Source organism: Meles meles, unplaced genomic scaffold (assembly GCF_922984935.1).
Source record: "Meles meles unplaced genomic scaffold, mMelMel3.1 paternal haplotype, whole genome shotgun sequence".
Classification (NCBI taxonomy): domain Eukaryota; kingdom Metazoa; phylum Chordata; class Mammalia; order Carnivora; family Mustelidae; genus Meles; species Meles meles.
The window spans coordinates 21,395-47,842 of NW_025721520.1; the positions used below are offsets into that span (position 1 = coordinate 21,395).

Genomic DNA, 26,448 nt, shown 5'->3' on the forward strand with positions numbered 1-26,448 from the left:
CTCTCCACTCTTGTTCAACATAGTATTAGAAGTTCTAGCAATGGCAATCAGACAACAAAGAGAAATAAAAGGTATCCAAATTGGCAAGGAAGAAGTCGAACTCTCTCTCTTCGCAGATGACATGATTCTTTATATGGAAAACCCCAAAGACTCCACCCCCAAACTACTAGAACTCATACAGCAATTCAGTAACGTGGCAGGATACAAAGTCAATGTACAGAAATCAGTGGCTTTCTTATACACTAACAATGAAAATACAGAAAGGGAAATTAGAGAATCAATTCCATTTACCATAGCACCAAGAACCATAAGATACCTGGGCATAAACCTAACCAAAGAAGTAAAGGACCTGTACTCGAGGAACTACAGAACACTCATGAAAGAAATTGAAGAAGACACAAAAAGATGGAAGACTGTTCCATGCTCTTGGATTGGAAGAATAAACATTGTTAAAATGTCTATACTGCCTAGAGCAATCTATACTTTTAATGCCATTCCAATCAAAATTCCACCGATATTTTTCAAAGAGCTGGAGCAAATAATCCTAAAATTTGTATGGAGCCAGAAGAGACCCCGAATTGCTAAGGAAATGTTGAAAAACAAAAACAAAACTGGCGGCATCACGTTACCCGATTTCAAGCTTTACTACAAAGCTGTGATCACCAAGACAGCGTGGTACTGGGATAAAAACAGACACATAGACCAGTGGAACAGAGTGGAGAGCCCAGATATGGACCCTCAACTCTATGGTCAAATAATCTTCGACAAAAGAGGAAAATATATTCAATGGAAAAAAGACAGTCTCTTCAATAAATGGTGCTGGGAAAACTGGACAGCGATATGTAGAAGAATGAAACTCGACCATTCCCTTACACCGTACACAAAGATAAACTCGAAATGGATAAAAGACCTCAACGTGAGACAGGAATCTATCAGAATCCTAGAGGAGAACATAGGCAGTAACCTCTTCGATATCAGCCACAGCAACTTCTTTCAAGATATGTCTCCAAAGGCCAAGGAAACAAAAGCAAAAAAGAACTTCTCAAACTCAACACACACAAAACAGATAATCATATCCAAAAATGGGCAGAAGATATGAACAGACACTTCTCCAACAAAGACATACAAATGGCTATCAGACACATGAAAAAATGTTCATCATCACTAGCCATCAGGGAGATTCAAATTAAAACAACATTGAGATACCACCTAACACCAGTTAGAATGGCCCAAATTATCAAGACAGGAAACAACGTGTGTTGGAGAGGATGTGGAGAAAGGGGAACCCTCTTACACTGTTGGTGGGAATGCACGTTAGTGCAGCCACTTTGGAGAACAGTGTGGAGATTCCTGAAGAAATTAAAAATAGAGCTTCCCTATGACCCTGAAATTGCACTGCTGGGTATTTACCCCAAAGATACAGATGTAGTGAAAAGAAGGGCCATTTGTACCCCAATGTTTATTGCAGCAATGGCTACGGTCGCCAAACTGTGGAAAGAACCAAGATGCCCTTCAACGGATGAATGGATAAGGAAGATGTGGTCCATATACACAATGGAGTATTATGCCTCCATCAGAAAGCACGAATACCCAACTTTTGTAGCAACATGGACGGGACTGGAAGAAATTATGCTGAGCGAAATAAGTCAAGCAGAGAGAGTCAAGTATCATATGGTCTCACTTATTTGTGGAGCATAACAAAGAACATGGAGGACATGGGGAGATGGAGAGGAGAGGGAGTTGAGGGAAACTGGAAGGGGAGATGAACCATGAGAGACTAGGGACTCTGAAAAACAACCAGAGGGTTATGAAGGGGCGGCAGGGGGGTGGGTGGGGTGGGAGGTTGAGGAACCAGGTGGTGGGTAATAGGGAGGGCACGTACTGCATGGAGCACTGGGTGTGATGCCAAAACAATGAACACTGTTATGCTATAAATAAACAAATAAAAATAAATTTTAAAAAAAGAAGAGGATAGAGTTTATATTAAGTATTCTTACCACAGTATAAAAAATTAAAAAAAGAAAAACAAAAACAGTATTTTTAGCATTTCAGAAGCAACGTTCCTGCCCCACTAGGTTAATACTTCCTCAATGTCTTCAAATTCATTATCTTTGATGAACAAATTATTTTTTTTATAATTTGGTCTTCATATGCATATAATTACAAGAAATGTACCCTCTTTTCATCTAGCTTCCACTTAATGTCATTCAGCATTATATATGTGAGCTCTTTCACACTGTGACATGGCTTATCTATCCTCACTGGTGTAAATCACTCCACTGCACAAATACACCAGCTTTTTACATTTTACATTTGTTGATGGATATCTGAGTTGGCTTTTGCAAACAGTATATTGCTGTATAATAACAACAAAGAGCTTCTCTGATTGAGCTTATAGGTACACGTGATAATTTGATGAAAAAAACAAAAACAAAAATGAAAAAAACTCTAAAGGATATTAAAACTTTCCTTCTCCCTCTCTAAACTCCAGATAGTTATAGCCCAGAGTAGGAACCACAGTTAAGTCCCACTGGGGTGCCAGGAAGACTGAACATGTTACCTGCCTAGGTTTTACATTTCAAGGGGGGAAACAAGATCTGGAATACTCCCAGGCCTTAAATCCTGAGACACACCTAGGGTTACTTGGCTGCCAGGAGGATCCTTTTCAGGAGGGGAGCTGCCTCCTTTTCTTGACAATCAGGGAAAACTCATTTCTCTTTGTGCCCCATCTATGGGCTATTGGGCCCCTTGTGCAGAAAGATTTCCATCGGCTGTTGCCATGCTGCATCATGGTTCAGCCCTGAAGCAGGTGCAGATAGGTATTCTTTATTACAAAATATTTAATAAGAAACCTGAGTCTCACTCAGAACATCTTGTGTGCACATTTAGGATAAAATGCATTAAAACAAATATTAAAAATGCAACAGTAGAGCACAGTGTTTCTTCTACTTCATTCTCTCTTCCTGGTCAGTTTTTCCCCCCTTAAAACCCCTCTTGCATAATTTCCCTTCCATCTCATGGAGAGCAACCAGATTATAAACCCAGCCCTGGCTGAGAAGGTATATCTCTGGCACTCATAGCCTCTCCATTAGAGGCAGGGTCCCAACAACAAGAGGGGAGAGACGGAGAAGTGGCGGGTCTACAGGCCATCAACATCAGTTCCACATATTATTGGTATCAGTGATGATGGATGTGGTCTTCCAATAAAGCCCATGTTTTTAGTCAATTTTAGAAAATTCATTACTTTTTGTCCAGGCCTAAACAATACTAAATTTTATTACCCGTTCCAATTTAATTTGTATTACATTGACAATTACATGAACAAAAGTTACTCTCACAGAAGAATACAATATTGATGGAGACAGTGGCAAGGCAGTTACTCCTCTGGAAAGTGTCCAGGCTGGTTGCAGTCCTCTTGGGCTCTGAGCTTGCAAAACCAAGCCAAAGATATACTTTCTCGCACAGCAGTTGCATTGTGCCCGAAGCTAAGGTCAGTCCACTAGCCCAAGACCAACTTCTAGCAATTAAAATACCATTACTTGTGTAAGGGAAACATATATCTTTCTATCAGACCAAAATAGTTCAACCAATAGATTATTTATGTCAGAATGATGTTATAATGGAAAAGTCTGTGTGGGTTTCCCTGTTCTCTAACTATGATCAGCAGCCCATAAAAATAGAAAATCACTAGGTTTACATTGTCCTAGTGATAGTTGTGTTTCTCACAAGGGAAGACTAGGGAAGGTTTCACATCTTCTTTGCAGGACGAAAACAAAGACACTGGGAGCCTAGGAGACACGCACACACACACACACACACACACACACACACACACACACACTTCCTCTTTAATACGCACACACTCTTACACACTCACTACATTCCAAGCCACCAAAAAGAAGGGCAGGCTGTGACTTGATGTATTCAGTTTGAATATATTTTGAATATTCCCACCTTCTTTTCTCCTTATTACGCAGATCTGAATATAGTATACTGACTGTAATTTGGACAGATCATAAGAGGACAGACTATCATCATCCTTTTCTTAAAAACATTATTCTGCTCTTACAATTTAATTCAAAATTAATTCTTGGATGTTTTACATTGTGTCTGTGAGCTTCCAAGATCTTTAAGTTTTGTTTTATAGTCCTCATTGCTGTTGTTAAGTCATGTCTTCCAAACAAAATTCAGGTTGAAGTTGGATTTGGGACTTTGCCATAGGCTCTTTTCTCAAACTTGGCCCCCTCCCTTCCCCTCCTTCTCCCCCCCTGCTTCTCCTCTTCCCTTCCCCTCTTTCTTCTCCCCTCCCCCCATCCTTCCTCTCTCTTTCCCTCCCTCCTTCCTTCTCCCTCCCCTTTACCAGGCTTCTCTCTTCCCCTTTAATTGATTTCTCCATGATCTTGCTCCAGTTCTCCATACTCAAATTCAGCTACTAAACTTCTTCTGTATTTCTTTTTTTTTAAATATTTTTATTTATTTGACAGACAGATCACAAGTAGGCAGAGAGGCAGGCAGAGAGAGAGAGGAGGAGGCAGGCTCCCTGCTGAGCAGAGAGCCCGATGATGCGGGGCTCAATCCCAGGACCCTGGGATCATGACCTGAGCCGAAGGCAGAGGCTTTAACCACTGAGCCACCCAGGCGGCCCTTCTTCTGTATTTCTAATTGGTATCTACAACGTCACATTTTGTAAATTATTGCTCCCCAACTGCCCATTTGCTCACTTAGAGATCCTGACCAAGATGCTGCAGTATCAAGTAAGGAACATCAGTTCTAAGCTAAAACTTCTAAAACCTGGTGCTGGACCCTCCTGCTTTTTCTGCCTAAGTGACCATGGGTGCCTTGTCTTCCAGAAGGTGCAGGAGCTTTGAGTACTAGTCATATAATTAAATTTCTCATCATTTGAAGAGTTTTATGTGTGTCTATAGTCAAATATACTAAGATGCTTTATTATATCAAGCCTAAGTGCTACTCATAATATGTTGATCTAGTCTTTTAATGGTTACATAATGTGATTTATTCTTAGTAGAATATTTTAAATTAATGCAGAAACTTAGTTAATGCCAAAGGACATTTTCTTCTCAAAATCGAAACTATTTCTGGTCTTAGGGTTGGATAAATACATTAAGCTGAAAATGGCATCTTTGATTTGGTTTTGGCTCTCCTCCATAATTGTTAGAATTCCACTTAACATTCTTGCTGTCTCTAAAGGGTCATGAGTTACAAGACATTAAAAGTTAGCCTCTTTCAGTTGGGATTGGGATTCATCAATAAAAATGTTACATGTTGATAGTTTCTAGATTGATTACCATCCCACGAAAGACCACATTGGGTTGTGATCATCTACGACTACATCATATAGCGTGAAGCTCTGCTTGGTTAACAAGTGGATGATTTCAAATCTTCTCAAATTATTGCATGATATTTCTCACCTACATTATTGCTCTTTACATTGAGGGGAACTAGGAAGAAAAGAAAGTAAACTCTTAATGCTTAGTTTATTATCCAAAGTTTTATCATCATATTTATTTGTGGGTCTACACAAAGTTCTTTTTTTAACCCCGTCTATCAAAGATGATAAAACTAAATTTGCTGATTGGAGAGATGAAACAGAAGAAAAAGTAAACAATGATTTCTATTGTTTGTCCCCGAGGATGCACTGGACCATTGCATTATGACTGAAAATTGGGTAGGAACAGTGTTTCTGAAGATCAGACTTCGGGAGGCAGCCAACAGAGTACCCTGTTTCTATCTTATCGTATTGGGATAAATTAATCACCTACTGGCCAAAGTAAGAGAAACAAACGTTTACTGAATGTTTATTCTCTCTTCAAGTAGGAACCCGCTACTCTCCATCACATCATTTGGCTCAGCAGCCAGCTCATCCCTGCACTGGTGATTCTTGACCCAGCACTTACCTGGACTACACTTAATTTTTATTCTTCCTCGATGGCTGTTTTCCTGCTACAGTGTCAGAGTTGAGCTGTTGCTGTGGAGATCACACATTTTTACCATCTGGCCTTTACAGAAAATGTTTGCCAACACCTGGTTTAGATACAGTTTGTAGGGTCTAAAGTGAACGTGTTATTATTTGGTTCACTCTCTTTTAGTTTTCATGAGATGACCCAGCACTTTCCCCCATGATTCACCATTTCTCTAAATCTCAGTCCAAAACAAGTAAGTCTCCTCATCATGGAGTATGTTGTTTCCAATTCATTCAACCTGGTCTCAAGTTAAGGGAAGAGATAGATGTTTAGTTATCACTATGTCAAATACTATGGGAATTCTCAGATTCCTACAACAAAAGTGCAATGTTTCAGGTTTCAAAACAGCTCATCTGGGACTAGAACAAGGGAAGGAGTTGTGATGTACTTCTTTGGAATTAGGTTCTGAATATCACTGAGTCATAAGGCAGGCCACCCCATTTTGCCTTTATGGAGAACAGCGAGCATCGCCAAGGAGCGGTCAGCACCCCCATTTCCTCCCCCACACAAACTTAGCCCAATACAAACGGCTCAATTCCAACATCTATATTCAAGCTCAGTACTTCTCAGCTTTCTCTTTCCCTTGTGAAAAAAGAACAGTGATTGTTTTTGTTGCTGCTTTAAACAGTGAATCTGATGGAAAACTCTGAAACAAAATGATTTTCTCCTCCTAAAGTCCTTTACAAATTGGCTTGTCTTATGATCCCACCTTTGCATCATGCTGGATATTAGAAAATCACGAGAGTTTTTAAAAGGGTTCTGGAAAAGCAGGAGTTCCAGGGACTTCAGACACCTTGATGGAAGGGACATTCAGTACGGTTCAGGAGGCCAGAGCTTGTTTGAGCTGGGAGAGAAATGGACTTTTTCTTTCTCCTGCTGTCTGAAGAAACCCTATGAAGATGGGAGTGGAGTGATGGATATAAGGAAGAAGTTGTCTGAAGGACAATGTTTAGATAAGACTCGAAAGGATATCTAAGGATGGTTGGGGAATTCTAATCTTGAAAGTTCTCTCAACATAGGATCCCAGTCACCTGCCTTAAAAGGTTTGGCTATAGATTTTATTCCTGTCAGGGTAGGTAGAGATGGGGGTGTGTGGGTACTTTCAGTTTTGTGGCTCCAGACTTAGACTTTGACAATGTCCTGAGCTGTCCAGATGTAATGTTCTTTAAGTAAGAAGGCATAGATAACCTTGGCTCATCACCACTGAGATAGTCATGGTTCCTGTGTTGACAGGTGGTTACCAGAGAGGATTTAACTCTGTCTTAGTTTCCTAGAAATCTTGAGCAAGTTACCATGAGCTGAGTGGCTTCAAGTAGTAGAAACATATTATCTCAGAGTTTGGGAGACTAGAAGTCCAAAATCAAAGAGTGAGCAGGTTGGTTCTGCTGTGAAGGTTCTGAGGAAGACCTATTTCTATGTCTCATTCAGCTTTGGTGATTGCCAACAGTACTTGGAATTCCTTGGCTTATAAATGCATGACCCCAACAGATACTTCTGTCTCATGGAGTTTTCCTCTAGATGTCTGTGCTGTGAACAAAGTTCCTTCTTCTCATAAGGATAACAGTTAGTTGAGTAGAGCCCACCTTAATCCAGTCTGTCCCCATCTTGACTTTATTATATCTGCAAAAAACACTACTTCCAAATAAGGTCACATTCACATACAGGTACTCGGAGTTAGGACTTGAAGGCACCTTTTTGGGGTGGGAAACAATTCTACTCACCACACTTAGCATGGCTTTTTCAAGGAGGCCTGTGCTGTTGAGCCAGACAGTTTCTCCTATAATCTTCTGCAGAAATCCCACCAATCACGCACCATGCCTGGTTGTGCTCCTGGGACACAGCACAGTCTGGGAAGTCCCTCCGCCCTCCTCCCATGACACTCCGTGCTTTACTCTTCCTTCCTTCCTCTTCCCTTACTTCTTCCCCCAACAGGGTTGTGTCCAGGGTCTGGCCGGAAGCTCCTGAGTTGCTATAAGCTGATACCTTTATACTGATTGCCCTCTTGGCTGTAGAGAGAGCAGGAGAGCAGGAGACATGAAAGGTGGTTTTAAATTCTTTTATTTTTTTTTAAATGTACATCTTTTAAAAAATTTTTGGGTGGTTTGACATTCTGAAGACTTTGCCAAAAAACTGCAACTCTTACCCCAGGGGTTATGGTCTATATTTAGCAATAACTAAAATAAGAAATCATGGGTGGTGACAGCAGGTCTAGTGTTTGGGTTTCTGCCTTCTGAATCTAAATATGATGACGAAATCTGGGAGGAGAAGTGGCTACAGTGGGTATCTGCAGAGTGTTCCAAAACCCGTGATTCCTCCCAATGTTGCAGATCACACAGATACCACCAAGCCATCAGTACACCCTTTATGTGACACATCAGAGAGTGAACAAAATGGCATGTGATTTAGAAATCTTAACTGGTGAACAGAGCTTGTTATAAGACAACATGAGGAGAAGCACTGTGGCCTTGTCCTTCACAGAAGGAAGAACAACCTTAAATACTAGCCTGACTTAAAGTTGAGACCTGGAGGTTCAGCTCAGTTCCACCACTCACTAGTTGTGTCTTTCGGGAAGGAGCTGGTGGAGATCTATACAGATATCACACTTTCTAGGTGGAGCAAATGTAGTAAGTTCTCCCAGCTGGACCACAGTGGGAGGAGACCCCCTGTGCTGGGACTAGAGGCAGTTCTTCCTCCCACCTGGTTATCTCTTCACTGAAAGGGCTGGGGAGGTCATAGAGTGGAGTGGAGTTGAAACTCCCATTTGATTTTGCCCATTGTGATTTTTAGGGTGAAGTTATAGCAAGACAGTAGTAAACAAAACTCTTTTTAAGGTTGAAAAGTAAAAAATGCAGACAAAGTACTTACTGGATCCCATGCAAACTAACACATAATAATCCTGACCCACTAGTTTCTTCCTCTGCCCTATTACCAAACAAAGTGAACCTAATTGTGCTGGCAACAACTTGTGTTTGAAAAGCTGAATCCAACCAGATAAGTGAGCAAGTAGAGAGAGGATGTTACCTTGATCTTTGAACCAGCCTGGATCTGCTGACTATCCAGCCCTTTCCTCACCTGTGAAATGGGCATAAAAACATGTTGGCCTCACAGAGCTTTTGTGAGTTATACACCCAGAACTTGTAGAGCATCACATGGTGCATAGTGAGTGCTCATTGTGTGATTATTGTTATGAAGTGGAAATCTCTTTGTATCCCTCACACATACCAGAGCTTCTTGCTTAAAGGATTTCTATCCACACTTTATTCATTTATTATATTTGTTTACTTGTCACATTGTAAAAGTAGTATTTGCTTTCAGAGAAAAATTTAGAAAACCAAAATGTAAAAGAATCATGCATGAGTACTCCTTTCATTGTATTTTAATCTTTTAAAAATGGTGGGATTATGGAGTGCATGGAGCACTGGGTGTGGTGCATAAACAGTGAATTCTGGAACCCTGAAAAGAAATTAAAAAAAAAAAAAAGATCAGTACAAATGGTCTAGATGCTACCTCATAATAATTTACTTTGACCATATTGTAGTGATTATATAGGAAGACAAATCTTGTGTTTAAATTAAATGTGCAAAATAATTTAAAAAATTTACAGGTAAAATGCATACATTTTTATTTTTATAAAATTAGGATCATACAACTGTTTTGTATGCCTATTTTTAAATTTAATATTATATATAATATAGGTATTATATATAATGAAATTTCTCTAGATCATTAGGTATCTTTTGAAAACAAGAATGATTTGAAGCACAAGGGGGAGTGCCATGTGAGGATGCAGGCAGAGATCAGGGTGATGCTTCTACAAGCCAGTAGATGCCGAAGATGGTCAACAAACCCCCAGAAGCTTTGGGGAAAGGATGGAGCAGATTCTCCTTCATGGTCCTCAGGAGAAACCAATCCTGCCAACACCACGCTTTGATCTCAACTTGTAGCCTCCAGAAATATTTCAACTCGAGGATGAGAGAACATCACAAGATTGTTTGAAATGTATCACGATGGGGCTTCCTAAGAGCAGAATGGATGGGACATTGTAAATGACTTCAGCTCTCATCCATCACACATTCACTTTCCAAAGCACACCAACCAAGAAGAGCTAACCAAGATATTAAGTTAACTCATTCGTTATCTTCTGTCTTCTTGAAAAATAGGACAGATTTTATAACCAGAATATCAACCAACCAAACAAGCAAGCAAACAAATGAAATCCAGAATGGCCAGAGAACGGGAAGGAAACACCTGGATAATTTGGAAGCCCTGATGGGTGTTTAAGGGCAAGGGCCAATTGCATTTGTTTTTACATAGAAAGTCACCTTTCTGCCTCCTCTGATGTAAATCTATAGCCATGTATGGTATGTTGTCTTTCTGGATTTTTCAGTGTTTCCCATTGGTCTGTCCTATAGAAGTTTTACATAATTTTTGGCAGATTTCTGAATACTTGGTATATTTTTTTAAGATTTTATTTATTTTGTTTGACAGACAGAGATTACAAGTAGGCAGAGAGGCAGGGGAGAGAGAGGAGGAAGCAGGCTCCCTGCTGAGCAGAGAGCCCCATGTGGGGCTCAATCCCAGGACCTTGGGATCGTGACCTGAGCCAAAGGCAGAGGCTTTAACCCACTGAGCCACCCAGGCGCCCCTGAATACTTGGTATTTTTAATTGATAATTTATTTATTTAAATTATTTTACTTTATTTATTTTCTTTTTTAGCCGACATTAGTACAACATTAGTTTCAGATGTAGAGTTTAATAATTCATCAGTTGCATATAACACCCAGGGCTCATAACGCCACATACCCTACTTAAGGCCCTCCCCCACTTACCCCCTCCATGAACCTCCCCTCTAGCAACCCTCAGTTTATTTCCTATAGTTTAGAGTGTGTCATGACTTCTCTTCCTCTCTGATGACCTCCCATAGTCTTCCCCTATGGTCTTCCATGTTGTTTCCTTTCCTATATGTTGTACATATGAGTTAAACCATATAATAATCATCTTTCACTCATTGACTTATTTTGCTTAGCATAATACACTCTAGTTTCATCCCTGGTGATGTGTATGGTAAAATTTCGTCCTTTTTGATGGCTGAGTAATATTCCATTGTGTGTGTGTATATATCATATCTTCTTTATTCATTCAAATCTTGATGGATCTTTGGGCTCTTTCCACAGTTTGGCTATTGTGGACGTTGCTGCTTAAACACTGGTGTGTATGCTCCCCTTCATATCACTGTATTTGAATTGTTGGGATAAATACCTAGCAGTGCAATTGTTGAACCATATGGTAGTTCTATTTTTAACTGTTTGAGGAACCTCCATACTGTCTTCCAGAGTAACTGAACCAACTTGCATTCCCACCAATGGTGTAGGAGTTTTCCCCTTTGTGAACATTTGCCATTTCCTGCCTGTTAATTTTAGCCAGTCTGACCGGTGTGCAATAGTTATCTCATTGTGGTTTTGATTTTGATTTGTATTTCCCTGATGGTGAGTGATGCAGAGCATTTTTTCATGTGTCTGTTGGCCATTTGTATGTCATCTTTGGAGAAACGTCTATTCATGTCTTCTGCTGATTTCTTCACTGGATTATTTACTTTTTGGGGTGCACAGTTTGGTAAGGTTTTTTTTAAGATTATTTATTTATTTATTGACAGAGAGAGAGAGTGAGTGCATGTGTGAGAGACAACAGAAGTAAGGGGAGAAGCAGGCAGAGGGAGAGGGAGAAGCAGACTCCCTGCTGAGCAGGAAGTCTGATGCTGGGCTTGATCCCAGGACCCTGGGATCATGATCTGACCCAAAGACAGTTGCTTAACTGACTGAGCTACCCAGGCACCCAAGAGTTCTCTGTAAGTTCTTTATAGATTTTGGATACTTGCTCTTTATCTGATATGTCATTTGCAAATATCTCCTCCCATCCCGTAGGTTGTTTTTGGTTTTGTTGTCTGTTTCCTTTGCTGTGCAAAAGCTTTTTATCTTGGTGAAGTCCCAATAGTTCATTTTTGCTTTTGGTTCCCTGCCTTTGGAGATGTGTCTAGCAAGAATTTGCTGTGATTGAGGTCAAAAGGTTGCTGTCTGTGTTCTCCTCTAGGATTTTGATGGATTCCCATCTCCATTTAGGTCTTTCATACATTTTGAGTTTATTTTTGTGTGTGGCGCAGGGAAAAGGTCCACTCTTGTTCTTTTACATGTGGCTGTCCAATTTTCCCAACACCATTTGTTGAAGAGACTGTCTTTTTCCCATGGATATTCTTTCCTGCTTTGTTGAAGATTAGTTGACCATAGAGTTGAGGGTCCACTTCTGGGTTCTCTATTCTGGGTTCTCTATGTGTCTCTTTTGGTGTCAGGGGCATACTGTCTTGACGATTGCAGATTTGTAATAGAGCTTGAAGTCCAGAACTGTGATGCCACTAGCTTTCGTTTCTTTTTCAATATTCTTCTGGTTATTCAGGGTCTTCTCTGGTTCCATACAAATTTTACAATTAATTATCTGTTCCAGCTCTGTGAAAAATGCCGATGGCATTTTTGATATGGATTGCATTAAATGTGCAGGTTGCTCTGGGTTGCATAAATTTTTGAATTATATTTCTTCTTCCAATCTATGAATGTTGAATATTTTTCCATTTCTTTGTGACTTCTTCAATCTCTTCCATAAAGGGTTTTGCAGTTTTTCAAGTACAGATACTTTCCCTCATTGGTTAGGTTTTTTTCATAGGTATCTAATGGGTTTTGGTGAAAATGTAAATGGGATTGACTCCTTAATTTCTCATTCTTCTACCTTATTGTTAATGTACAGAAATGCAACTGATTTCTGTGCATTGATTTTATATCCTGCCATGTTGCAGAATTCCTATATGCATTCTAGCAATTTGGGGGTGGAATCTTTTGGGTTTTCCACAAAGAGTATCATGTCATCAGTGGAGAGTGAGAGTCTGACTTATTCTTTGCCAATTCAGATGCCTTTTATTTCTTTTTGTTTGTCTGCTTGCTTAGGCTTGGTCTTCTAGTACTATGTTGAACAGCAGTGGTGAGAATGGACATTACTGTCATGTTCCTGAACTTAGGGGAAAAGCTCTCAGTTTTTCCTCATTGAGAAGAAAATTCACTGTGGACTTTCCTATATGGCTTTTGTGATATTGAGGACTGTTCCTTCTATCTCTACCCTGTGAGGAGTTTTAGTCAATAAACAATGCTGTACTTATCAAGTGATTTTTCTGCATCTGTTGAGAGGATCATATGCTTCTTCTCCTTTCTTTATATGGTGTATCACAATGATTGATTTGCATATATTGGACTATATTTGCAACCCAGGAATAAATCCCAATTGGTCATGCTAAATAATCCTTTTTATATGCTGTTGTATCCTATCGGCTAGTATTTTTGTTAGAATTTTTGCATCCATGTTCACCAGAGAAATTTGTCTGAAAGTCTCCTTTTTCGTGGGGTTTTTGGTTTTTGGATCAAGGTAATGCTGGCTTCATAGAGTGGGTTTGGAAGTTTTTCTCCCATTTCTAATTGTTGAAAGTGCCTCAGAAGAATAGGTATTAATTCTTCTTTAAATGTTTGGTAGAATTGTCTGAGAAGCCATCTGCTCCTGGACTCCAGAAAGCCAACTGCACAAACGAGCCCTACTCACCCAGAGTAGACTACTTTGTGACCCGTGTTTTTGCCTGTGATGGGCCTTTTGCCAGAAATGCTGTTACCCCTTCAACTGTCCCTGCTCCAGTCATGGTCACCTAAGGATTCATGTTCCTCCCCATCTGGTCCCAGCAGAGACAGCACATGGGGGCCATACAGGATCTCAGCTACATGACCTGAGGATCCAAATTTTCTAGGACAAGGTCTCCAAGAGGTTCACATGCTCTTTAAAGTGTGAAAGCACCATTAGTACTTCCTGCTCCTCCATCAGTATTCAGCTCAGAGGCCACTTCCTCCAGGGAGCCCTCCTGCCCTGCCCTGCCATCCATCCCCACTGCACCCCGAAGCAGGGACAGGTAGAGAGCCAGGGTGGCCCAGCAATGGGGGCACACGCCACATTCACGAGTATTTCCAGTCCCTGAGCCTGTCTCCTGCTGCCTGTGACTCTATGGGGGGACATGGGTTACTTGTCGGGGTTTCCACTGGTAGCAGCGTCCACTTGATCAGGTAGGATGTGCCTCCCCTTGGGAATCTTCACCCTGCACTCCATCCCCTCCCGAGGCTGTCCTTGATTTCTGTGGTGGGAGCAGCTGGGAGATGAGAGCACCTGCTCAGGAGGGCCTTCAGGGTTGGCGGAAACCTGGTGGGAGCCCAAATGAACAGGCCTCCCTCCATGCCTTACTCCTCAGACAGCAGGCTGCCCACTGGGTGGAATGGGTCCATGCCTCGCTGACCTTCCACAGGGACCCACACAGAGATTTTCTAAGGGTTACATGAGGAAGCCCTGAAAACACAGGGTTCTTACAAAAGGTGGGAGTCTTTCTTCCTGCTTCTACTCTGACCCCCAACTCCCCAAACACAGTCCCAGTCTGTCCTCCTCCTCCATCTCCAGGATGACCACCCCAGGGCCAGCCCCCAGTGCTCCATGCTGACCCTATGAGCCTCCTCCCAGAATGATCCAGCCCTGTCTCACCCACTCTTGTTCCCCTGTCCTCACCATCACACAGATCTGTGCCGAACACACATCACACCCGTGCCCACCAGCGTCCTGTGTCTCCAGGTGTGCACCCTCCCCTACTCTATGTAGGGAAGGGCTGTGCAGTGACCCTGCTCCCTGCCCCCTCCCCTGACATCTTTTCCCTTTTTCTCCAGACCCCTGGGAGCACAGCCCTCAGCATTTATATTCCTGTGCTCCCTGCCTAGAACAATCTGCCCCTGCCCTCCCAGACTACCTCCTCTTCCCGTAATCTCAGCCTGAATGTCTCTTCTGACTGTGGCCCCTGACCCTGTTCACCATTCCACTATAGGAATTCTCTGCCAAGAAATGACTGCTCTTCCCTGTCCCCTTGTTCTTGATTCCCTGGCTTTGCCCATCAATAGGACAGAAGCCCTATTGGGGGGTCCTTGAGCCTCACTTTTTTGTTTTCTCCATCACTGCCCCGCATGTGTCAAAATGGCAACAAAGACATCGGAGAAGCTGCAGATATACTCCATGTGTGGGTGCGAAGGCAGGCAGTCACCCCCAGAAGCACTTGGGTCAAATAGACTCACGGGGGTGGGTCCTTCTCCAAACTCCTTCTTGACAGGATCCTGCTGGCTCTGTGCCTGAGGCTGCCTCCCCTGCCTGCACTCCCAGGCCTTCTGGGGGGTTGCCCTTCACCAGCAGTCCTCGGAAGCCAAGTGCCTGCCTTGGCCCCATTGCTGGGCCCAGCAGATGCCACTTCCCTGTCCTCTCTCCAGGCCCAGGGATGGGACCGCCTCCTTCCCTCCTGTGACTGGAGCCTGGGAGCCCCGTCCTTGGTCCTACCCTTCTCCCTGCTGCAGCTGGGGACTGTCCCCTGGCCTCCTCTTCCTCTGCACCCCATGGGACAGTGCTCCCTGCCTCCACCTTCCTTTCTCCCTCAGGGCACTCTGCTCTCTGGGAAGAAGATAAAGGAGGCTTTCCTCTCCTTACACAGGGCACACACACATTTTTTCTTTCCCATGATTTATTTAAGCATAAGCAAATTATTACAATTTCAATTCTATTTATACACTTTCAGATCCTCACAAAACAACTACAATAGTTTAGATTCGGCGTCAGGGGGAGTGAGTGTGGGCATGTGCCCTCCTGCATGGCGGGGGCGGGGTGTGTGTCTGCCATCTGGATCTCGGTGTTTTGAAAGCTTAAATTTTATAAATGGTAAAAAACAAACAGGATCTCCAACAAAACAACAAAAATTAAGAAAAAAATTATAGAACAAGGAGAAATGGTTGAAATTCTTAAGTTACCCTAATTATAAATTTAGGATAAAACTAATACTATGAATTTAAGATTAAAACATGAATTCAGGACTAAAATTTGAATTTAGGATTGAAATATGAGTTTAGGACTAAAGTTGGCTTTAGGACTACAACATATTTTATACAGTTTGAGAAAGATGTTGTTTTAAGTCCCTTTTTTTTTCTATCTCTTTTTTTTAAAAAAAAAGAATCACATGTTATTCAGATAAATACTGACTAACATCTGCAGATTTGTAACATCAGTCCTGGCCCACAGAAACGGTCGTGTTTGGAGTCTCTGTCCATGTCCACAAGAGAGGATGTCTTCAGTCCTAGTGACATGGATTTCCATGCAAACACCAGCCTACATTACACAGCTGTAGAGGGTCTGATGGGGAAAGTCTGTACCGAGGACAATAGGCACGGATGTCTGTCTGGATGTGCAGTGGCAGGGTGAGTGGGCTACACGGCTGAGCATCCCTGGGGCCCCAGTGGAGACGCAGGCGCTTGCCGAGAGAGAGAGCCGGCAGACAACCTTCCCGGACCTCCCCGCAGAGGCTCCCACAGGCAACACAGGGTTGCCCTCAGGCAACCCTGGATCCCGGAGCCCTCACAGGGGTACCTCCCCACTCCCTGGGGGCCTGGTGACCCCAGGAACCCCCTGACACTTCCCCAGGTCTGCAGGCTGTGGGCGGAGCCGCAGGAGCAAGAGGGTCACTCGGGACAATCAGGCGGTGGGACTCCAGGCCGGCCAGCGTCTGCCTCAGGCGGTCATGTTCTCTCCTCAGCTCCCAGAACTTTCTCTCCCTGGACACAGCAGCCTCCCAGCCTCTCGCGGCTCTGTTGTGCTGGAAGAGGACCAGCTCGCGGCAGTGGGAGCTGTGTCTCTGCTGCTCTCAGCGCATGTCTCTGGCCATCTCCTTGTGGAGGTCGCGCAACTGGCGCGTGAGCTCCAGGTCTCCATGCAGGCCGGCCAGTTTCTTCTGCAGGGTCTTGCGCTTAGCTACCCCTCGAAAGAGGGTTCTGTGCAATTCCAGGGCGAGTTCGTCCTGCTGGTCCAGTGGTTTCTGCAGGCTCCGCTTCAGCTGCTGAATGTCCTGGTCCAGCTGTGCATTTTCCTGCTGCAGAGCTGCTTCCCAGGTGTGCAGACAGCCGATGTGTTGGGCCAGCTGGGCGATCGCTTGCCTTTCTGCCTCCAGGCGTGTGGCTCTCTCTTGTGGATCCCCTTCGGGCCTTGGAGGGGACATAGGGGAGCCAGTGTCCTCGCTGACAGCCTGGGGATCAAGGGCTGCCTGGCGGGCAGGGTGGTCGCCATTCCAGGCTCCGCTCTTTTGTGGGACTCCGCAGGTCCTGGCAGCAGAGTCACCTGCGGGGAGTTCGAGTCCTGGGATGGCCTGCAGCCCGGGTCCTGCCCTGGAATGTGATGGGAGGACTCGATGTCTCGGGCCTGGCTCTGTGCATGCCCTCGACGTCGCTGGCCTTTCTTCCCCCTCCTCTTCCTTCCCTCTCTGCCTCCCTCTGGCACCCTGTTGGCTGAGCAGTCCCGGTGGCTCTGGAACAGGAGTGTGGTCACTGCCGACCTTCGCTCTTTTCCTCCTGGTTTGCTCTCCAACCTCGTCTGCTATTCCTCCGACGGCGTTTTCTCCAGGGACCCGGGGACGTTGAGGGGGCTGGCTCCTCGGGTCCTTCTTCAGGACGTCGGCAGGGTCCCCAAGGACCAGCCTGCTCAATGTTTGACTGATGGCTGCCAAGCACAAGGTCTGTAAGGAGGGAGGACTGGCCAGCACCCTGGGGGGGCCCGTGGGCCCTTTTCCTGGCAGCTGGCTCCACAGACTTGGGGGCGGGAAGACCCCCTTCTACCAGTGCCTTCGCACTTCTCGGAGGGAGTCGTCTCCTCAACAGGAAAAGGAGCAGCAGCACGGTCCCTAGCAGCACCGCCCAGGGCCACCCAGGGCTATGTGTTCAGCTTCTGGACATCAGCAGCAGCGCATCCCACATGTTCTCCAGGACCACCTGGCAAGTGGATCTGCTGGCCGAAGGAGGGCCCTCCATGGCTGCATTGGGCTCCACAGCGAGGCCTCCGAGTACAAGCGTCCTGAGGCCCCAACTGACCACTCAGAACCCTGTTCAGAGTTCCATGTCAGAGGTCAACCTGTGCAGACAACCAGGGCAGAGCAGTTGGGCTGGAGGAGGGGTGTTAGCCATGGTTTTAAAATTTTTTTAAATTATAATTCAATTAGCAACATATAGGACATCATCAATTTATATGTAGAGGTCAGCTATTATTAGTTGCTTATGATACCCAGTGCTCATCATAGCTCATGGTCTCCTTAATGCCCATCAGCCATTTATCCAAACCCCAACCCCACATGCCCTCTACCAGCCCTCAGTTTGTTATAATTAAACATCTCGTGGTATCTCACTTTCTCTCATTTCGTTCCTTTTAGTTTTCCCTACCTTCCCTCTGATCCTTCTGTGCTGTTTCTTATATTCCACATATGAGTGAATCCATATAATTGTCCTTATCTAATTGTTTCACTCAGCATAATACCCTCTAGTTACATCCATGTTGAAGTAAATGACATGTACTGATGTTTTATTTAAATTGAATTTTGAAACTTTTATCATTGGTGTACATAAATACTATATGTATCTCTGTATCTATCGTATATATAGAAGTATATATGCAAAATATATGTTTTTCCAATAAATTTTTAAGTATTACTAATTCTGTTAAATTGTAGGCTTCATCGGATATTTACTTGTATTATTTTATCATCTGTGATTAATGAGGATTTTATTTCTTACTGTAACGTCCTTAAAGTTTCATATCTTTCTATTGCTTGATATAATGAATCATATCCCATTGCTGAATAGAAATTGTTACCATAATTTTTAATTAGAAATTGTGTATGCTTGTTTTTTTCCTGGATCTCAAAACAAAGTTTTCATTGTTTTGACATTAAATGTTTCATAGACACACTTATCAGAAAAAAAGATGCTTTCTTCTTTTCCTAATTTGCCATGAATATTTTGTTAAAGGAATTGGTGTTCCTTTTCATTGATTTTTTTCCCTGCATCTCCTGAGATGGTTGTACTTTTTAAATGACTAATATGGCTGATTATATTAGCTGACATTCTATTGTTAAACCAAATTATGATTTCTCAAATAAGCTGATTTCTTCATGATGTGTTAAAAAAAAAAACCCAAAACTAGCAAGATTGCCATTGCTGAATAATATTCCAGGCTATAGATTAGTGCTTCTGAAACTTGTGTGTGCCTACAAACCTTTTGGGTCTTATTAACACAGACTTGTTAATTCACTAGTTTGGGTCTGATACCTCAGCTTCTGCATGTGATTGTGAAGCTGGTCCATAGACCACACTTTCAGAAGCAACACTATAAACATTGCATAATTAATGTAAAAAACACCTTACTGATAGATACACCAATTAAACTTTTTTTGACTTTTTAAAATAATTCTCTAATGAGACTTGAATTTAAATATTTTCCTAATTTCCTGGATATTGAATTGATGGGTCAAAGACTCTTTAAACTTACTGTCAAATGCTTCTGTTAAAAGGTGTATACATCATGGTCCCACGCTCAGTAATAAGATCTCCTTTACCTGGCAACTTAAACTAACTGTAAGTCCTTCGGTTTGTAAGTTGCCATGATCTTAGTTTTCTAGGGAGGGTCACACATTTGTCAGCTTAAAACTTACTATCTTGCAGCTCTGTAGGTCAGGGTTGAGCACACTGTGGCTTGATTCTCTGTTCAGAGTCTCACAAGGTCAAAATCAAGGTTTTGGCAGGACTGGGCTCCTAACTGGAGGATTTGGACAGGAATTTGCTCTCAGGCTCCTTCAGGTTGCGGTCAGACTTCAGTTCTTTGGGACTGTGGGGCTGGGGGTCACCATTTTTCTGCTGGTTACTGGATGGGGACTGCCCTTAGTTCATGTAGACTGCATTCCTTCTCAGGAATTCCCCCTCTCCATCATCAAAACAGCCATGGTTATTGAGCCCTTCCGACTTCTACTACCAGCTGGAGAACACGCCCTGCTTTTGAGGGCTTGTGGGGTTACACTGGGTCACCTCTGGATAATCCAGGGTGACCATCCAAGTTTAAGCTACACCGTGCCATGTAATATGACATGATGTTAGGACGTGATCATCTCATCCCATTCGCAGTTTCTTGGGAGTAATAGAGGACATTTTGCCGGGACCCATTTAGAAAGTCTGCCTACTGTTTCATCCAAATAAAATTTGTTATTTCCCCCTCGCTTTCTCTATTTAAAACCAGTTTTATTCCTTAGTCATAACCTTATGCCTTTGTATTCTAACACTTTGGACCCTGTTTTTGCTTTTGTATTTATCTGACATGTCAGGGTTATTGATGTCCCCAAGGTACTCTGAGTAAAAATGGGAAACCAGCAAATAGATTACGAACTAAAAATTGCTTTGATAACCAGCACCATCACTGCTCTGAACATTTCTTAGTAAAGTCCTTTCAGGATGAGCAAAGTGATAAGCTTTTGCCCTGAGGTTTAAATTTTCCTACTTAATTTGGAAGGCTCATTAAAGTGGAAGTTTATGCACTGGATGGAATATCATTTCCCCAGCATGCCCAGGATCTGCTCTGTTCTAGGCAAAGAACATTTCCAGATTTTTGATAACTAAGTCCAGAACAGTGAACTTAACTGATGTAATTACCCCCCAAATCACCTTAGCATCCAAGGAAACATTGTTCAGGTTCAGGCCATGCTGTCTTTATCATGAGACAAACGTGTCTTGACGACTGGAGGCAGCCCAACCACACACACACACTGTCAAGAAACGTTCTTCATCGATTATAAAGCTGTGCTTCTTCCAGATGGAGGAGTATAAAAATTATTTTTGGGGCGGAGCCGCTGGAGGGGCGGGAGCGGCCTGTCCGGGCGTCTGGCGATGGGTGGGGGGGCCAACTTCCTGGGGCTGCCTGTGAGGATGTCGCGACCGCCCCCGGTGCTCCTCAGCCCTGGAGATGCCGCTCCTGCGGAGCCCGGAGCACCCCTGCCTGAGGCGGCCCAGATCCGGCCCCTCCCCTCCCAGGTGCGGACCCCTGGGCTGGCGGGGCAGGTGAGGAGGCGTGGCGGCAGCGCTGGGATATGTGAGATTTTATCATGTGGGCAACCTAATGCAACTGGTTCTGCTTGGATGCACAGCCTGAGGAGGCCCCACCGGCGCAGGGAGCCAGGACCCAGGCCTACTCCAACCCTGGGTACAGCTCCTTCCCTTCCCCAACGGGCTCGGAACCAAGCTGCAAGGCCTGTGGGGCCCACTTCGCAAACATGGCCAGGAAGCAGACCTGCCTCGACTGCAAGAAAAATTTCTGCATGACCTGTTCGAGCCAAGTGGGGAACGGGCCCCCCCTCTGCCTCCTCTGCCAGCGAGTCCGAGTCACGGGCTTTCAGCGGGAGGAGCTCATGAAGATGAAGGTGAAGGACCTCAGGGACTATCTCAGTCTCCATGACGTCTCTACCGAAATGTGCCGGGAGAAAGAGGAGCTGGCGCTCCTGGTGCTTGGCCAGCATCCTGTAATCTCTCAGGAGGGCAGGACTCGCGCCCCTACCCTGTCCCCAGACTTCCCTGAGCACCAGGCCTTCCCGACGCAGCCTCACGCCAGGATAGTACCTCCTACCTCCGCGAGACTCCCCACTTCGCCCACACAAGCCACCTCTGTGTCCCCCGCCCAGGCTCAGGAAAGCCAGCAGGCCAATGACCAGGTGTCTCAGGACCAAGAGAAACCTGTCTACCTGGAGAGCACAGCCAGAGCACCTGCTGAGGAGGAGACCCAGTCTGTCGACTCAGCGGACAGCTTCCTCCCCGGCCGGAGGGCCTTCCTGTCTGACCTGACTGACCTGGAGGACATGGAAGGTCTGACCGTGCAGCAGCTGAAAGAGATCCTGGCGTGCAACTTCGTCAACTACAAGGGCTGCTGCGAGAAGTGGGAGCTGATGGAGAGGGTGACGCGGCTGTACAAGGGCCAGAAGGGGCTCCAGCACCTGGTGTGTGGTGCTGAAGACCAAAACGGTGGAGCAGTGCCGCCCAGTGTGGAGGAGAACCTGTGCAGGATCTGCATGGACTCGCCCATTGACTGTGTCTTGCTGGAGTGCAGTCACATGGTCACCTGCACCAGTTGCGGCAAGCGCATGAATCAGTGTCCCATCTGTCGGCAGTACGTGATCCGAGCCGCGCCGGTCTTCAGATCCTGAGGACTGGCGCCGGCTTCTTCAGTGCCTTACAGGGACAGAGCTGGAAGGGTTTGGGCTCCAGATTGACCAGCTTGCAGAGGGGCAGACTAACAAGAGAATCTGCAAGCAAAGATGCGGTCACCTCTGGGCATGCCTGGCTCACATCAGCGGTGTACCTCTTGGCTGGAGGAGCCTGAGGCCAGTGGGAACTGGTACAGATCGCATGGGCAAGTCCCTGTTCCAGTGATCTTGGGGTAATGATGGTAATTGATGAAGAGAGGATTTTCCAGAACTTGGACCAGATTTTCCTCCCTTCCTCCATAAACCTAACAGTTTCCCCCTTCCCCCTATATCCCGGCCATCCCTGAGCCACCTGTGTTCCAGCCGTCAAAGGTCCTGGTAGAAATGGTCCTCTTCCTCCCCAGCTCATTTGGGTTTATTTCTGGTCTCTGGCTTTCTGTGCTTTAACCAGCTTTGCTAGTCTCTTGCTACATTGCCTAAAATTTGTTTCTTCAGACCAAAAAGATGTTAGCTTACCAGACCAATAGTGATCCTCCTTAGGACTAAATCTGGACCAGTAAACTTTTTCTCTGGTGAGAAATGAAACGCAAATGCTACTGGAAAATTGCAAAGTCATTTAGAGTTGCTTCCTGAAGTGCTGGATTGGAAGCGAGGAGTCTCCTGACTGAACCCTGGGAGGCAGCAAAGCATCTGCAGGGAAGTTTGAGTCTGTGTGTGTGAGATGGCACGGGCATCGAGCTCTGGTGCTCTGAGGGCCTGTACACCACACTTGATTTTAGTTTAGGAGAAAAGAGAAAGTTTTGGGTGGAAGCAGTAACTTCCTGCTTAATTTTGACTTCTCCAACACAAAGGAATCGCAAACCACTTTCCCCTGGGAATGAAGTCCCTCTCTTTCCCGTGGAGGTTTTTTTTTTTTTTTTTTTTTTTTTTTTTTTTTTTTTTTTTTTTTTAAAGATTTTATTTATTTATTTGACAGAGAGAAATCACAACTAGGCAGAGAGGCAGGCAGAGAGAGAGAGAGAGAGAGAGAGGGAAGCAGGCTCCCTGCTGAGCAGAGAGCCCGATGCGGGACTCGATCCCAGGACCCTGAGATCACGACCCGAGCCGAAGGCAGCGGCCTAACCCACCGAGCCACCCAGGCGCCCCCCCGTGGAGGTTTTAAACATGTTCTCACTAAGGCAGAGTGTTCTCACTAAGGCAGAGAGACTAAGGCAAAGAGCCTTGCTCTTCTCTAGCCACACTTCTCAGGACGCTCCTGGAGACTGAAACTGAACACCTAAGGGGTATTGGAAGATACTGAATGGGACTGGATTCAGCCCTGGGGCAGACAGCTGCAAGTCTTGATTCCCTAGGTTAGCGGGGACTCCCAGCTCCCATTTCCTTCCTTAGCCTACTGATTTGAGGGGAGGTCAGGAAGAAGCATGTTCTTGAGCCGTCTTAGGGTGGGTCTACCACTGGAAGAGCCAAAGGGCTCAAGTTTGCTGGAGCAGCTAGGCCAAGAACACGTGCTATCAGAAGAGCTGTGTGTGCTGCTGTTCCCCGGGGGTGAACTATGCAACCCCTAAGCTCCAGAGGGCCTTAACAGACCACCCGCTACCCTTTCCCCCTGCTGTGCAGTCAAGTTCACACAGACTGGAAGCAGTCAGGACTTTGGAAAACAGTGGGAAACCTCCAAGGGGACCTGCTTATTGGTACAGACATACTTAGGCCTCCCCCAACCAACCACTATTCCCCTTTGGAAGAAAGAAATTATTTCATAAAGCAGTTGCCAGTTGCACACTGGGCCACTTACCTTGACATTACACCAAGTCCCAGATGATCTGATTCTGGGACAGCCTTCGTAGGAATCGGGGGAATCAAGAGAGGTCTGCGATGAGGACTTTTCACTCTTCTGCTGGACAGTACCTACTACCGTTTACAATGCCTGCCAGTTTAGCAGAGGATTCAGCTGCTTCTTGATTCCACTGTAACAGGTGTGTGTGTGTATATATACATATATATATGCAACTTAGTTACGATCTAGCAATAACTTCAGGGCAGAAGCTGGCTCTCTTCCTACTTCAAACTTGCTTTCACTGCTGAAGCCTTACCTCTCCCTACCTCCCACATTCCCTCCTAGACAGAAGTTAAAAATAATATCCTGAAGGTTGGTTAGTAACCTCAGTAAGAATTAGAACTGCTATCATTTGCTCATTTTGGAGAAAGAACTTGCCTTTAAGTCTTTTGATCTTGCTGAAGGTTTCCATTCAGGAAAAAAGATGTCAAACCACCCTGATTTGTTGTTGTTCATCGTTATTAAACCAAATAAAGGCTGAATTCCAAGATCCCATTTCAGTTACTATCTAATCTAGGTAGAAAACTTGATTTTTATCTCCCAGTGCCCTCCCTTGCCCCTCATGGATCCTTGGTCTTAATTATCATGAAACATCTTAATTCTTCCAATTATTCCATAGCTTTGGCTCTGATCGTTTTGAGACTTGTTTTAAGACTTGGGAGAGCTGACTAGTTCTCAGTACCCTGGAATAGCTGGATCCAAGCTCATACCCAGAAGCTATGCAGGAGTCCATGCACAATATATATTGTATAAGTTTGTTGAAATCTTTCAGATGTGAATGTGTTATTTCAAGTGGCTTATATTAAGATTCTCTCAGACTTACATTTCTGTTAAAGCAAACCCAGATGTGTATTTTTTGTTACAGAGCTCTGCTTTATAATTTTATAACAAAATTTCACTGGAGAAAAAAAAAATTATTTTTGAAGTCATTCTATTCTATTGGTCAATGCATTTGTTTTGGCTCCCAGGAAGGGAGAATCTTCTCAGTAAAAAGGGTGTCTATTTAATGTCACAAAGTCAGAATCATCATTGAAAGAAATACAGAAATTACAGAAAGAAACTGTTATTTTGATAGATGAAAAATGGTGTTTCAATTTGAGTGAGGTAGAAAACATTTTAGGCTAGTTACTCATTTATGTTTCCATTTCTTATTTTTGTCTTGTCTGTTTTTCACCTGTTGTAACCACTTCATGGATTCTAGGTATCACCATTTTATCTGTGATATTTGTGATATACATCTTGTCCTTTAACATTTTGTTCATGTTTGGACCTATGGACAATTCAAACTCTTCTGAGATAATATTTTTCTGATTTGACTTCTCCAATCATTTTAAAAATATTTTTTATTGTTATGTTAGTCACCGTACAGTATGTCATTCATTTGTAATGTAGCGTTCCATGATTCATTGTTTGCCTATAACACCCAGTACTCTATGCAATATATGCCTTCCTAAATACCTGTCACTGGGCTCACCCATCCCCAACCGCTCCCCTCTGAAGCCCTCAGTTTGATTCTCTGAGTTCATAGTCTCTCATGGTTCATCTCCCCCATTGATTGCCCCTCCTCGTTTTCCCCTTCCTTCTTCTAATGTCCTCTATGCTATTCATTATGTTCCACAAGTAAGTTAAACTATATGATAATTGTCTTTCTCTGCTTGAGTAATTTCACTCAGCATAATCTCTTCCAGTTCCATCCATGCCAATGCAAATGGTGGGTATTCATCCTTTCTGCTGGCTGAGCAATATTCCATTGTATATATGGACCACATCTTTATCCATTCATCCATTGAAGAGCATCTCAGTTCCTTCCATGGTTTGGCTATTGTGGACATTACTGTTATGAACATTTGGTGCCTATGGCCTTTCTTTTCACTATATCTGTATCTCTGGGGCAAATACCCAATAGTGCAATTGCTGGATCATAAGATAGCTTTATTTTTAACTTTTTGAGGAACCCCCACACTGTTTTCCAAAGTGGCTACACCAACTTGCATTCCCACCAACAGTGTAAGAGGGTTCCCCTTTCTCCACAACCTCTCCAACATTTGTTGTTTCTTACCTGTCAATTTTTGTCATTATAACTGGTGTAAGGGAGTATCTCAAGGTGGTTTGGATTTGAATTACCCTGATGGCTAACTTTACACCTTAAACAACTGGAGAAAGAACAACAGATAAAGACTAAGCCATGTATAAGAAGAGAAATAATTAAACTTAGAGCAGAGACCAATGAATTAGAAACTAGAAATACAGTAGAAAACATCAATGAAACTAGAAGCTTGTTCTTTGAAAAAAATTAATAAGGTCAATAAACCATTTACCAGACTTATCCAAAAGAAAAGGGGAAGGACCCAAATTAATAAAATTATGAATGAAAGGGGAGTGATCACAACGAACACCAAGGAAATATAAACAATTATTAGAAATTATTATCAACAACAGTAAGCCAATAAATTAAGCAACCTAATGGATGCCTTCCTGGAAA

At 43.9% G+C, this 26,448-nt stretch overlaps 1 protein-coding gene across 1 annotated transcript; it reads left to right on the top strand.

The window, feature by feature from the left end:
* The first annotated feature begins 21,040 nt into the window (after window positions 1-21,040).
* Window positions 21,041-22,132, top strand: LOC123936449 (E3 ubiquitin-protein ligase rififylin-like). Its single transcript, XM_045996982.1, is given in 1 exon segment — window positions 21,041-22,132. A coding segment is annotated over 1 exon segment (1,092 nt).
* The last annotated feature ends 4,316 nt before the right edge of the window (window positions 22,133-26,448 follow it).